Source organism: Neoarius graeffei, chromosome 7 (assembly GCF_027579695.1).
Source record: "Neoarius graeffei isolate fNeoGra1 chromosome 7, fNeoGra1.pri, whole genome shotgun sequence".
Taxonomy (NCBI): Eukaryota; Metazoa; Chordata; class Actinopteri; order Siluriformes; family Ariidae; genus Neoarius; species Neoarius graeffei.
In genome coordinates, this window is record NC_083575.1 from 64,421,125 (window position 1) to 64,436,647 (window position 15,523).

Here is a 15,523-nt window from a genome sequence, read left to right on the forward strand (position 1 = left end):
TGAAACTTTGTATACATATCAAGCAACATGTGAACTGGTGCCTTTTGCTATTTTGTATTTTTGAAAAAAAACATTTTTCAAATTTTTACATAAATAGATTTTGACTTGGTTTCTAAGAGCAATGTTCGTTTCTGGAGCATATATCCAAAACTATTCATGATACAGGTTTGAAACTTGGTATACATGTTAACAGGGTGATGTAGATGTGCCTTTTCATACTAAGAAATTTGAGAGTTTCATTTTTCATGTTTCCATGGAAACAATTTCAGACTTAATCTCTCAGGCTAGTCTTAGGGGTAGGTTTTGTTTCCAGAGCAGAAGTTGAAAACTATGAGTGGTATGGTCTTGAAAGTTGATATACATGTTGATTAAGTAATGTACAGTTAGGTCCATAAATATTTGGACAGAGACAACATTTTTCTAATTTTGGTTCTGTACATTACCACAATGAATTTTTAACAAAACATTTCAGATGCAGTTGAAGTTCAGACTTTCAGCTTTAATTCAGTGGGTTGAACAAAAATGATTGGATAAAAATGTGAGGAACTAAAGCATTTTTTTAAACACAATCCCTTCATTTCAGGGGCTCAAAAGTAATTGGACAAATTAAATAATTGTAAATAAAATGTTCATTTCTAATACTTGGTTGAAAACCCTTTGTTGGCAATGACTGCCTGAAGTCTTGAACTCATGGACACAGTGGCGGCTGCTGGTTTTTAAAACAGGGGAAGCCCATTTTACGCATTCATCGTAAAACCTGTAGGCCGGATATCAAAGCATAGAAAAGTGTGCCCCATTAGCACAGTGAACTAGACAACCCTACCTAGTGGCAGAAAGTATTTTTGCTTGTACATTTCATGTTATAGTCTGGCTTGCCAGGCTAGTGCCTCATATCCTTAATCAAAAATATCAAACATCCAAAAATCACTGGCTATTCAACGAAGAGCCTTGAACATCATACCCTGATATGCAACACAGAGTCTTTAACACAACACCCAGCTGTGCAACACATCCTTGAACATCTTCTGCAACACAGTCTGGAAATTCATAACCAGGTGGGCTATGCAACACACAGAACCTTGAATATTATACCCAGGTATAACCTATAACACAGAGCCCACCATTCTCTTAACATTACTGAACAATATACACACTTCAGATTCATGAATATGAACACTATTTATACACAAATTCTGCCCTCCGCTCCTTTTCCAGAAAATGGTCTGTGACCCTGTCATACCAGCTGGTTGTGCTTTCCAGAGACTTCACCAATTTCTGTTAGCAGCTAGCACTGCAGATCCCAATAAGGCTCAAGCTAGCCTACAACCAGATTGAACTACAAATGAAATAAACGAGTGAATTCACGAATGATCAAACTGATAGAATGGATGAAAGTTAACGGAGCACAATGAGTAATATTTACATTTATTTACAGAGTAATGTACAGAGACATCAATGAGAAGAACCGTTTATATGAAAAGAAATTCGGACAGCACTTTGGCACACGACTACGCTTTCTCGACATCCGCTAGGGACTGACTGATCATACTTCCGTGTTCCTTGCCGAAGTACCGCCCTCCTCATGTCTTTCAAACACTACCTCCAATAATCCTTCATCAGCCCGGCTTCTTGTCCCTCCCACTGTCTCGTTTAGTCCCAGAGAAGCCCGGCTTCCCTGGAAGTGACGATTTTGTTGATTTTAACCAATAACAACTAGCCGAAATTGGCTGTTCAGAGCTGTCTCATAGACTGCAACGGATACCCGGCTGCCAGGCAGTGTTGCCAGATACTGCTGACGTTTTCCATCCCAAAATATGTTCAAAACCCGCCAAAATGCGCTTAAAACCACCCAATCTGGCAACACTGCTGCCAGTCCATAGAGCCCATTGAAATAAGAAAGGTTACAGCCTGGCAGCAAAGGTGACTCGTAGCGAACTGCAAGTTCGTCAGACATCACTCAAATAAGTTACAGGATAGTTATGAACATAAATACAATCTTGGGCATATATTATGTTATGCAAGTTATTGTTTTAATGAGAATTCAACGTCGTAGACGCCGGAGTTTGGGGAGAGAATTTTAGGGGAAGCTCGGCTTCCCTTGTTGTCTCTGAGAAATCGCCCCTGCATGGACATCACCAGACGCTGTTTTTCCTCCTTTTTAATGCTCTGCCAGGCCTTTTACTGCAGCGGTTTTCAGTTGCTGTTTGTTTGTGGGCCTTTCTGTCTGAAATTTAGTCTTTAACAAGTGAAATGCATGCTCAATTGGGTTGAGATCAGGTGACTGACTTGGCCATTCAAGAACATTCCACTACTTTGCTTTAATAAACTCCTGGGTTGCTTTGGCTTTATGTTTTGGGTCATTGTCCATCTGTATTATGAAATGCCGACCAATCAGTTTGGCTGCATTTGGCTGGATTTGAGCACACAGTATGTCTCTGAATACCTCAGAATTCATCCGGCTGCTTCTGTCCTGTGTCACATCATCAATAAACACTAGTGACCCAGTGCCACTGGCAGCCATGCATGCCCAAGCCATCACACTGCCTCCGCTGTGTTTGACAGATGATGTGGTATGCTTTGGATCATGAGCTGTACCACGCCTTCACCATCCTTTTTTTCTTTCCATCATTCTGGTAGAGGTTGATCTTGGTTTCATCTGTCCAAAGAATGTTCTTCCAGAACTGTGCTGGCTTTTTTAGATGTTTTTTAGCAAAGTCCAATCCAGCCTTTTTATTCTTGAGGCTTATGAGTGGCTTGCACCGTGCAGTGAACCCTCTGTATTTACTTTCATGCAGTCTTCTCTTTATGGTAGATTTGGATACTGATACACCTACCTCCTGGAGAGTGTTGTTCACTTGGTTGGCTGTTGTGAAGGGGTTTCTCTTCACCATGGAGATTATTCTGCGATCATCCACCACTGTTGTCTTCTGTGGGTGTCCAGGTCTTTTTGTATTGATGAGTTCACCAGTGCTTTCTTTCTTTCTCAGGATGTACCAAACTGTAGATTTTGCCACTCCTAATATTGTAGCAATTTCTCGGATGTTTTTTTTTTTCTGTTTTCGCAGCTTAAGGATGGCTTGTTTCACCTGCATGGAGAGCTCCTTTGACCGCATGTTTTCTTCATAGCAAAATCTTCCAAATTCAAGCACCACACCTCAAATCAACTCCAGGCCTTTTATCTGCTTAATTGAGAATGACATAATGAAGGAATTGCCCACACCTGCCCATGAAATAGCCTTTGAGTCAACTGTCCAATTACTTTTGGTCCCTTTAAAAACAGGGTGGCACATGTTAAGGAGCTGAAACTCCTAAACCCTTCATCGAAATTTAATGTGGATACCCTCAAATGAAAGCTGAAAGTCTGGACTTTATGTCCATGTTCATTATATAATTATAACTTGAATATGTTTCAGTAAACAGGTAAAAAACCAAAATGTGTGTCAGTGTCCAAATATATATGAACCTAACTGTATGTGCCTTTTGATCCTAAGAAATGTGAGAAATTTTAATTTTTAGCTCACCTGGACCAAAGGTCCGGTGGGTTTATGCCATGGGCTGCTGAGGTCAGTGTAAAGAGGTAGGGTTGGTTTTCTGCAGCACAACTTGAAAAATGTGACAAATTATATCTTGAAACTTGGTATATAGTTGGTATATAGGGCGGGGGATATAGATGACTCTGTCTTCTTGTATTAATTCCTTGTTAGTTAAACTCACGTTTTGTGACACTTATTCTATTTTACAGATAAACAAGACCAGGAACTAAAATTGGCCATGAGTAGAAATTCAGTTCAGTTTCTTTCGCTGAAAATGATCCTGTAGTGGAAACATGGCTCATGAATGAACAAATCATGCAGTGAAAGGACAAAGGACTCAAAGAGTGAGCAGAGACACAGATGTCTGACTTCCTAATTCACATCCCAATATATCCCCTAATTATTAGTCACATCGGACAGTGATACTGTTGTTTTATTACTATATCATGCTGGATATTAAATGCAACACATACAATAATTTTACAGTACAGAATGTTATTCTATATTGGCTGAACTATATTAGAAGCAAAACCTTGTTTTACATGACTCATTTTCTAGAACCATGTAAGAGAAGAATTATTTCCTAAATTCAAAAGGTTTTAGAGGCTGTAATGGTTTACATTAAATAAATAAAAAAATACTACAACTTTAAAAGAAGAATTTGTCACACATACATTACAGCACAGTGAAATTCATTTTTTGCATATCCCAGCTTGTTACGATGTTGGGGTCAGAGCACTGGGTCTGCCATGATACAGTGCCCCTGGAGCGGAAAGGGTTAAGGGCCTTGCTCAAGGGCCCAATAGCTTGGCAGTGCTGGGGCTTGAACCCCCAGCTTTCTGATCAGTAACCCTTAACCATTCAGCCACTACTGCACTGTATGTCCCCAAATACATTATGATTATTAGCTCATCTGGCTGATAGCTTATGCCATCATGTGCTGTCCGTCGTCCATCATCCACATTTCATGAAAATTGCTTCTTCTCCCTCAATTCTTCACCGACTTTTTTATTCTTTTTGGCAGGAAGGTAGGTCTACCTGGGGTGCATATGGCTTCTACCCAAAGTTGCATAATTGCAATTAATAATGAAGATATGGAGTAATTAAGCCTTAACGAGCAGTTTCCACGCAAATCGCTTCTTCTCCCTCAATTCTTCACCGATTTTGATTCTTTCTGGCATGAAGGTAGGGGTACCTAGGGTGCACATAACTTCTACTCAGATTTGCTTAATTACAATTATTAATGAAGTTATGGACTAATTAAGCCTTAATGAGCAGTTCAGCAAAAAAAAAAAAAATCACTTCTCGGTCAATTCCTCACCGTTTTGGATTCATCTCATCTCATCTCATTATCTCTAGCTGCTTTATCCTGTTCTACAGGGTCGCAGGCAAGCTGAAGCCTATCCCAGCTGACTACGGGCGAAAGGCAGGGTACACCTTGGACAAGTCGCCAGGTCAACATAGTCCAGGTGCAACATGCCCAGGACTGTCTGCAGTTTGCGTACCGGGCAGGTGTTGGTGTGGAAGACGCCATTTTCTACTTGCTACACCGAGCCCACTCGCATCTGGATAAGGGAAATGTCACAGTGAGGATCCTCTTCTTGGACTTCTTGATTGCCTTCAACACTATCCAGCCCCTATTGCTTCAGGACAAACTGAACAGGATGCAAGTGGACCCCTGCCTGGTCACCTGGATCTCCAGCTACCTCACCGACAGGCTGCAGTACATCAGACTGAAGGACATCACGTCTGACACTGTGATTAGCAGCACCGGAGCACCCCAGAGCATGGTGCTGGCCCCTCTTCTCTTCACCCTGTAAACCGCAGACTTCTGCTACAACTCGGAGCTGTGTCACATTCAGAAGTTTGCTGATGACACAGCCATCATGGGGTGTATCAGAGACGACAGAGAGGAGTAGTATAGGAGCCTGGTGAGGGACTTTGCCATTTGGTGCAACAGGAACCATCTACAGCTCAACACCTCAAAGGCCAAGGAGCTGGTCATTGACTTTGGGAGGTCCAGACCAAGGTCACGACCAGTTCTGATCGAGGGAGTCGAGGTGGAGGCTGTGGATTCCTACAAGTACCTCGGGCTGTGGCTGGACAGCAAGCTGGACTGGACTTGCAACACCAACCACTTGTACAGGAAGGGACAGAGCAGGCTATACTTCCTGAGGAGGCTGCGGTCCTTTAACATCTGCAGGAAACTCCTGTGGGTGTTCTATCAGTCCGTGGTCGCCAGTGTCCTGTTTTACACCATGGTGTGCTTGGGGGGCAGCACATCCAAGAAGGACACATCCAGGCTGGACAAACTGATCAGGCGGGCCGGCTCTGTGGTCGGCATGAAGCTGGACTCTCTGGTGACTGTGGCAGAGAAGAGGACTATGGACAAACTACTGAACATCATGGACGATGCCAGTCAGCCTCTGCACACCGTCATCAGCAACCAGAGGAGCCTGTTCAGTGACAGAATGCTCCTTCCCAAGTGCAGGACTAACAGACTTCAACTCCTTTGTCCCTCACGCCATCAGACTGTACAACTCCTCTCTGGACAGAGGACAGAGGACGGGAAGGGAAGGAGCAGTAGCCTAGTCTAGCCTGACAAAACGCAGTACTGGGCAATGTGCAATATAAATGTGCAATACCTCTCCTGCTGGACTTTTCTTTCTTCTTTTCCCATATCTTATTCTTTTTTATATTTGTATATGTAAAAACTTAATTTAATTTATCTAGAAGTTTTCTCTATTTTCTATTCTCTGTTTATCTGTAATGATGCTGCTGGAATTTTAATTTCCCTGAGGGAACCCTCCCAAAGGGATCAATAAAGTTCTATCTAATCTAATCTATCTAGTAGGCCCCAACTACAACACAAATATATGCAAAAAACTTAACAGGCCAAAAATATCTGTAAAAGGCTTTAACTAATTTCAAATGGACACATTATCCAAATTATTATTTTTTATTAAGACAATTCTGAGTTTAATTGTTATGCTTATGCAAGCACTCTGACTTTATTTCCACCCAATTATCTTTCAACTGAACTGTTTTGACATTCATTATTTGCATTACCAGTGGCCTACTTTGTTTATGCATAAAATGTACACAGTAGGCCATTGGTAATGGAAATATGAACAGGGCTTCTCAGAGACAGAAATATCAAATATATTTCATACTTTGACTGATTTGTTCAAGGCTATCTTTCATAAATATCCCTCGATGCTAATATTACTAAGCATTAAACTGAAAGTAGTTTGAAGATGAAGGAAAGATTACCTGGTTACCTAGAAATCGTAGCCTGTCTACCTGTATGCTCCTTATGATTTAAAGCAGTAGAGTATCAACTGTGACGTGTCTGAAGGTAATTTGTATTTATATTATAACCAGTTCTTCCAATTAGTCAGTTTGGTGTTGGACACAGGATATACTCCTGCAACCTCCCTTGACTATAACTCCAACCCTCCATTTTCCTTCACGCACTTTTTGAGAGTGCTGGATTAGTAATATATTTTTTTCAAGGCTCCTCTGATGTAATTGTACTCTGTGGCCAGTGAAGACTCCCTGCAGTTTGCCTTATCTTTCATAGCTGCATCAAGGATCGTGAGAAGAAAGGAATGTGACCTATAAAACTCCTCCAACTTTGCAGAACAGTCTGGAGACGGCTGGGGATCCTCAGCATCTTTGGCCTACTTAGAAGAGGAGATGCTGCGGCAAGCTCCACAGCAGCCTCCGCTTGCGTCTTAGAGAGTAATACTGTGTGCCTGGATTGCTACTTGAAGGAAATTAAACCTCCTGTTCTACTTTAAACTACTTAGTGGTGTACTGTTCGAGAGGTCACATCAACCCTAGCAGTAGAATTATCAAATGTCTTTTGAAAGCACTTGACTTGAAATTGCATGTATACATGTTTTCACTATACAGGTGCTGGTCATATAATTAGAATATCATGAAAAAGTTGATTTATTTCAGTAATTCCATTCAAAAAGTGAAACTTGTATATTATATTCATTCATTACACACAGACTGATATATTTCAAATGTTTATTTCTTTTAATGTTGATGATTATAACTGACAACTAATGAAAATCTCAAATTCAGTATCTCAGAAAATTAGAATATTACTTAAGACCAATACAAAAAAAGGATTTTTAGAAATGTTGGCGGGCGGCACAGTGGTGTAGTGGTTAGCGCTGTCGCCTCACAGCAAGAAGGTCCGGGTTCAAGCCCCGTGGCTGGCGAGGGCCTTTCTGTGTGGAGTTTGCATGTTCTTCCCGTGTCCACGTGGGTTTCCTCCGGGTGCTCCGGTTTCCCCCACAGTCCAAAGACATACAGGTTAGGTTAACTGGTGACTCTAAATTGACCGTAGGTGTGAGTGTGAATGGTTGTCTGTGTCTATGTGTCAGCCCTGTGATGACCTGGCGACTTGTCCAGGGTGTACCCCGCCTTTTGCCCGTAGTCAGCTGGGATAGGCTCCAGCTTGCCTGCGACCCTGTAGAACAGGATAAAGTGGCTAGAGATAATGAGATGAGAGATGAGAAATGCTGGCCAACTGAAAAGTATGAACATGAAAAGTATGAGCATGTACAGCACTCAATACTTAGTTGGGGCTCCTTTTGCCTGAATTACTGCAGCAATGCGGCGTGGCATGGAGTTGATCAGTCTGTGGCACTGCTCAGGTGTTATGAGAGCCCAGGTTGCTCTGATAGTGGCCTTCAGCTCTTCTGCATTGTTGGGTCTGGCGTATCGCATCTTCCTCTTCACAATACCCCATAGATTTTCTATGGGGTTAAGGTCAGGCGAGTTCGCTGGCCAATTAAGAACAGGGATACCATGGTCCTTAAACCAGGTACTGGTAGCTTTGGCACTGGGTGCAGGTGCCAAGTCCTGTTGGAAAATGAAATCTGCATCTCCATAAAGTTGGTCAGCAGCAGGAAGCATGAAGTGCTCTAAAACTTCCTGGTAGACGGCTGCGTTGACCTTGGACCTCAGAAAACACAGTGGACCAACACCAGCAGATGACATGGCACCCCAAACCATCACTGACTGTGGAAACTTTACACTGGACCTCAAGCAACATGGATTCTGTGCCTCTCCTCTCTTCCTCCAGACTCTGGGACCTTGATTTCCAAAGGAAATGCAAAATTTACTTTCATCAGAGAACATAACTTTGGACCACTCAGCAGCAGTCCAGTCCTTTTTGTCTTTAGCCCAGGCGAGACGCTTCTGACGCTGTCTCTTGTTCAAGAGTGGCTTGACACAAGGAATGCGACAGCTGAAACCCATGTCTTGCATACGTCTGTGCGTGGTGGTTCTTGAAGCACTGACTCCAGCTGCAGTCCACTCTTTGTGAATCTCCCCCACATTTTTGAATGGGTTTTGTTTCACAATCCTCTCCAGGGTGCGGTTATCCCTATTGCTTGTACACTTTTTTCTACGACATCTTTTCCTTCCCTTCGCCTCTCTATTAATGTGCTTGGACACAGAGCTCTGTGAACAGCCAGCCTCTTTAGCAATGACCTTTTGTGTCTTGCCCTCCTTGTGCAAGGTGTCAATGGTCGTCTTTTGGACAACTGTCAAGTCAGCAGTCTTCCCCATTATTGTGTCGCCTACAGAACTAGACTGAGAGACCATTTAAAGGCCTTTGCAGGTGTTTTGAGTTAATTAGCTGATTAGAGCGCGGCACCAGGTGTCTTCAATATTGAACCTTTTCACAATATTCTAATTCTCTGAGATACTGAATTTGGGATTTTCATTAGTTGTCAGTTATAATCATCAATATTAAAAGAAATAAACACCTGAAATACATCAGTCTGTGTGTAATGAATGAATATAATATACAAGTTTCGCTTTTTGAATGGAATTACTGAAATAAATCAACTTTTTCATGATATTCTAATTATATGACCAGCACCTGTATACAGTGTTTATGGACTTTTTTTGAACATACTAAGGATTGTCTATAGATGGCAGAGCAAAAAAAGAAAGTCGTTTGAAATGTGACGTGGACTTAAAACGTTTTTTTTTATTATTATTTCACTGTATTCCTTTCATGTGAAAACTGCTTGATGATTTCTGTTATAGTATTTTCATATACATTTTTTTGCACCTGGCTATTCATGTTTATTAGATAAAGTAAGGTAGGTTTTATTCTGGAGAATCTATTTTAATTCTGGAGTTGTTGCTAGTTTTAGCGAAAATTCAAAATGGTGGATTTTGAAACAAGCAGAACTTTAAAGTTAAACCTTTTGATTCTGAGCCTTTTAGGTTATTTAAATTGCAATCATTATTTTAGTTGATATTTGATTTTTTTTTTCCCCCAGATGACCCTGAAGGCTCCTTTGTACCGCCAGAGTTTGACAACACTGGGAACACATTCGAGGTGAACTAATCTATATATTGTTCTAACTATTTAACAGTTATTTCACAAAATCGAGTTGTACATGAGCTGATAATTGACGAGGCACATAGTGCTGAGTTGGCTACAAGCCATGTATGACGAAATTGAGTGGAATAACTGTTTTATTCTATACACATTCACTGGATTTTGAGAAACAGAGCATTTATTATTTTTATTTTTTGCAAATTCAATGAATAAAGACTTTATACAAACATCCGACAAAATATTTTCCACTTAGAATGTAAACAAACCGGTGAAATGACAGTAGCAATTTGTGAAAAATGCTGCTATAATAATCCTTGAAAAATAAAAAAAAGATGTTTTTATCATCAAATACTTTTATTCCATATTTTGTTGCTTTTTTTGGGGGTTTTGTTTTTGAATAGAGTTTTTTTTTTTTATTTCGTCCTCGGTTGGTTCAGCAACACGCTCTGCCATTTTGTTTTTTTCTACTCACGGTATATGAGCTGATAGCCTAGTAGTAGAGTAGCCAATCGGAGCGTGCAATTGTTCATATCCAGTGAATGTGGATAGAATAAATCCTGATATTGACACTAAACTGTTAAGTTACACTGTTGTGGGTTTGCACTCTTGTTTAACAAGAGTTGACGAGGGGAATTGGCCAGGATTATCTCACAAGCTGTTTAGGTATCTCTGCATTGTCATTACCTTATACATACTTTATAAATTGCACTACATTTGATGTTTGACTATGGATGCATGGCATTTGGTGTTTGCCATGAAACCAATGCTGTATACAGCAACTTATTGGTGTAACAAAAAGACAAGAACCGCACACAGGATATTGTTGGGTAAACTATATACAGTGGGAGCCAAAAATCTGAGACCACTTTGAAGAAAACAAGAAATAAAACTGGAAATACACAAAACAATTCTAAAACAAAAAGGAAATGTGCAGCATATTGACTACACTGGTCTACAGCCAAAATGCTTCCGAAATACATATAGTCAAACTTTACTAATTCTGGGTTTCTGAGAACGAAAATGAAACTCAAAATTGTTTATTGGCTCTCGTTTTCAAGATTGCCTCTATGAATAAATCTATGATTGGGGTTGGATACTACTTACTTTTTTGGCAAAACAATGAATGATGCAATCTGAAGCTGGTATTGCATCATACCTGATATCATGTTATTCCTAGAAGTCACTGATGATGCAATCATAAGTCAACTTGCATCACTCTGCTGAACAAATTGCCGTATATCAGCTCAAAAATAAGTCATATAGTGCTATGCACTCGAGATTAAGTCTTTGCTTGACAAGCTTGACAAGAGATGCTCCGTTTCATGAACACAAGAGACAAGCCAAAAAGCACTGAGTACACACTGAATAAGGACTAAACCTATTCAATACTTAATTATTTTTTGCCATTTGGCTCATAATACATTTTATTTATATAAACTTTTTTCAGATTTTCTAGTGTTACATAAAGAGAACAGGTGAAATATTGTGTAAACCAAACCATAAACACATGAAGAGACCTAGGTTTACAATTTATACTTAAACTGTTACTATCTACACAATGTACATAAGTATAAAATGTAAAATCTTAAATATCTTGGAAGCCATAGCCAATCAGCTGTTTTAATTGTCATATTTTAATTCAACACACCAAATTTCATAACAAACAGCCAATTTCATCTCTGAAGCAGACAACTTCTGAAAAATTGTTGACCAGTGCTATTCAGCATTTTGCACAATTTCTAGATCACTTTTTCAATTTAAGCAAATTTGTGATATTGACCTTCTTCGTACAGAAGGCCAGATTTTCCATGATCCTTATCCCTTCCATTGAAGTACGTGTTCATAGGACATGCCGATGACCTAACATTGATCATCAGGTTTTACACCAACATGTGGAGTCTGTGTCAGCGTCAGTGCACACTGTCATTAAAGCAAAAAAGGGGATGCATCAAATACTAAGAAATCCATATAAAAATGTTTAAGATTCTGCTTTTCACTTGAGTTGTTAATGAGATATCATTTGTAATGAAAACCTTTGTGTTAACTTAAGAAAGCATTTTCACAAGTGGTCTCAGACTTTTGGACCCCACTCTAGGAACTAATTTATGATGTTTGTTATGGACTGTAAATGTAGCCTGCCCTCCTTAATACAACAATGCAAATACCTGTTTTATTCCTGGTCCTCTTGACATGGATACAGGCGATCGTGTATGATGTTCTGGTTGAGTCGAGGGTGTAGATAAGGACTCGTTTGTTGGCCTACATGAGAGTGCATGACCTGCCACAAATGATAGATACTGCCTGGCCTGGCTGCAGGCAGAAAAATGGATGACACTGTTCACTTTCATCTGTATTTTTCTGTGCTCACTACTTAATGGCTTTAGAAATAGCAGAATGACATAACCAAAACAGAATCATGTGTAGGTGGTCCAGTTTCGTGCAGGAATGACTAAGTTTCACACTTTTGAATTTGGCATTAACATAAGGATCTGGACAGTGAGAGAAATTAATTAGACAAAAACAATAATTATTTCATGATAACTTTTTTACAGAAGAAACCTGATTCTGCAGATAACAGTAAGAGCTCAGTAGCACTGTTATTATTAGCTCATCTGGCCGACAGGTGATGACCTTATGCCATCATGTCCGTCTAGTGTTGACCACATTTCATGAAAATTGCTTCTTCTCTCTCAGTTCTTCACTGATTTTTATTCTTTTTGGCAGGAAGGTAGGTCTGCCTGGGAAGCATATACTGTAGCTTCTACCCAGATTTGCATAATTGCAATTAATAATGAAGATATGGAGTAATTAAGCCCTAACAAGCAGTTTCCACACAAATCGCTTCTTCTCCCTCAATTCTTCACTGATTTTGATTCTTTCTGGCAGGAAGGTAGGGGTACTTAGGGTGCATATAACTTCTACCCAGATTTGCTTAATTACAATAATTAATGAAGTTATTAAGCCCTAATGAGCAGTTCAACAAAAATAGCTTCTTCTCGGTCGATTCCTCACCTTTTTGGATTCTTTCTGGCAAATCGGTAAGTATTCCTAGGGTGTATATAGCTTTTATATATATATATATATATATATATATATATATATATATATATATATATATACACACACAGTGGTGCTTGAAAGTTTGTGAACCCTTTAGAATTTTCTATATTTCTGCATAAATATGACCTAAAACGTCATCAGATTTTCACGCAAGTCGTAAAAGTAGATAAAGAGAACCCAGTTAAACAAATGAGACAAAAATATTATACTTGGTCATTTATTTATTGAGGAAAATGATTCAATATTACATATCTGTGAGTGGCAAAAGTATGTGAACCTCTAGGATTAGCAGTTAATTTGAAGGTGAAATTAGAGTCAGGTGTTTTCAATCAATGGGATGACAATCAGGTGTGAGTGGGCACCCTGTTTTATTTCAAGAACAGGGATCTATCAAAGTATGATCTTCACAACACATGTTTGTGGAAGTGTATCATGGCACGAACAAAGGAGATTTCTGAGGACCTCCGAAAAAGTGTTGTTGATGCTCATCAGGCTGGAAAAGGTTACAAAACCATCTCAAAAGAGTTTGGACTCCACCAATCCACAGTCAGACAGATTGTGTACAAATGGAGGAAATTCAAGACCATTGTTCCCCTCCCCAGGAGTGGTCAACCAACAAAGATCACTCCAAGAGCAAGGAGCGTAATAGTCGGCAAGTTGACAAAGGACCCCAGGGTAACTTCTAAGCAACTGAAGGCCTCTCTCTCACATGGACTAATGTTAATGTTCATGAGTCCACCATCAGGAGAACACTGAACAACAATGGTGTGCATGGCAGGGTTGCAAGGAGAAAGCCACTGCTCTCCAAAAAGAACATTGCTGCTCATCTGCAGTTTGCTAAAGATGACGTGGACAAGCCAGAAGGCTATTGGAAAAATGTTTTGTGGATGGATGAGGCCAAAATAGAACTTTTTGGTTTAAATGAGAAGCATTATGTTTGGAGAAAGGAAAACACTGCATTCCAGCATAAGAACCTTATCCCATCTGTGAAACATGGTGGTGGTAGTATCGTGGTTTGGGCCTGTTTTGCTGCATCTGGGCCAGGATGGCTTGCCATCATTGATGGAACAATAAATTCTGAATTATACCAGTGAATTCTAAAGGAAAATGTCAGGACATCTGTCCATGAACTGAATCTCAAGAGAAGGTGGGTCATGCAGCAAGACAACGACCCTAAGCACACAAGTCGTTCTACCAAAGAATGGTTAAAGAAGAATAAAGTTAATGTTTTGGAATGGCCAAGTCAAAGTCCTGACCTTAATCTAATCGAAATGTAATGGAAGGACCTGAAGCGAGTAGTTCATGTGAGGAAACCCACCAACATCCCAGAGTTGAGCTGTTCTGTATAGAGGAATGGGCTAAAATTTCTCCAAGCTGGTGTGCAGGACTGATCAACAGTTACCGGAAATGTTTAGTTGCAGTTCTTGCTGCACAAGGGGGTCACACCAGATACTGAAAGCAAAGGTTCACATACTTTTGCCACTCACAGATATGTAATATTGGATCATTTTCCTCAATCAATAAATAAATGACCAAGAAAAATATTTTTGTCTCATTTGTTTAACTGGGTTCTCTTTATCTACTTTTAGGACTTGTGTGAAAATCTGATGAAGTTTTAGGTCATATTTATTAGGGGTCGACCGATAATCGGCCTGGCCGATATATCGGGCTGATATTCTGCATTTTTAGGGTTATTGGTATCGGCCATAATTTCCACCGATATGCCGATAACATGCCTTTTTGCAGCCATTTCGTTCCTAACGCGACTGTCACTGCACGTCCTTTCCTGCATTCGCCTCTCTGAGTTCAAGAACACGGTCCCGCCCACCATAACATCTGATTTGTTTGGCACAAGAGATATAGCCAATCGACACGTGTAGCTAAACGCTGTGAACTGTTTCAAGGCGGCCGTACGGGCACTCGGGCAGAAGCGGCACAAGGGATACAGCCAATCAACACGCATAGCTAAACGCTGTGAACTGTTTCAAGGTGGCCGTATGGGCACTCGGGCAGAAGCAGATCCCACTTCAAGGTAAGGACACACTGCTTTTGCCACAATAAGTCACAAACACACAAGTTGCAAAAGCACAACATCATTATATGTTTACATTCTTCATCTACTACTCGTTAAAATTGTCCATTTGCATCTGTGTAGCCAGGCAAACTTAACTTACAGAAGGAAGCACTTGAATTAGCCTACAACCAACTAGTCTCGCTGAAACTACATGTAATGTTGTCCATAGTAAGCAGTCCCCAGCATAACGTAGGCTGCAGTCATTTTTAAATCCCCGTCTGGAAACGTTGTGAATGTGTCAGTAGTTCTACTCGAACAGTAGAATGACAGCCATACAGAGAGGTGGTCAAGGGAAGACGAAATAAAATTTAGTGTTTGTGTTCTGTAGGCTAGCGCAAGCCTACTGGCTATTTGTTATGGTGATGAGTAAACTTCATGACGTGACTCGTGCTCAAAAAGCGCATTGCACTTGTATATGTTAGGTAACTTTATAAAGCGCTATTTGAACATTTAAACAAGCCAGGTGTGATATGGTGC

At 40.3% G+C, this 15,523-nt stretch overlaps 1 protein-coding gene across 1 annotated transcript in view; it reads left to right on the forward strand.

Moving 5' to 3' along the window:
* The window catches only part of LOC132888895 (kinase non-catalytic C-lobe domain-containing protein 1), a 125,824-nt gene that overhangs the window by 11,973 nt on the left and 98,328 nt on the right, over positions 1 to 15,523 (forward strand). Inside the window, exon 3 of the mRNA XM_060924989.1 lies at positions 9,851 to 9,909. Coding sequence (XP_060780972.1) covers positions 9,851 to 9,909 — 59 coding nt within the window. The remainder of the gene's footprint in view (positions 1 to 9,850; positions 9,910 to 15,523) is intronic.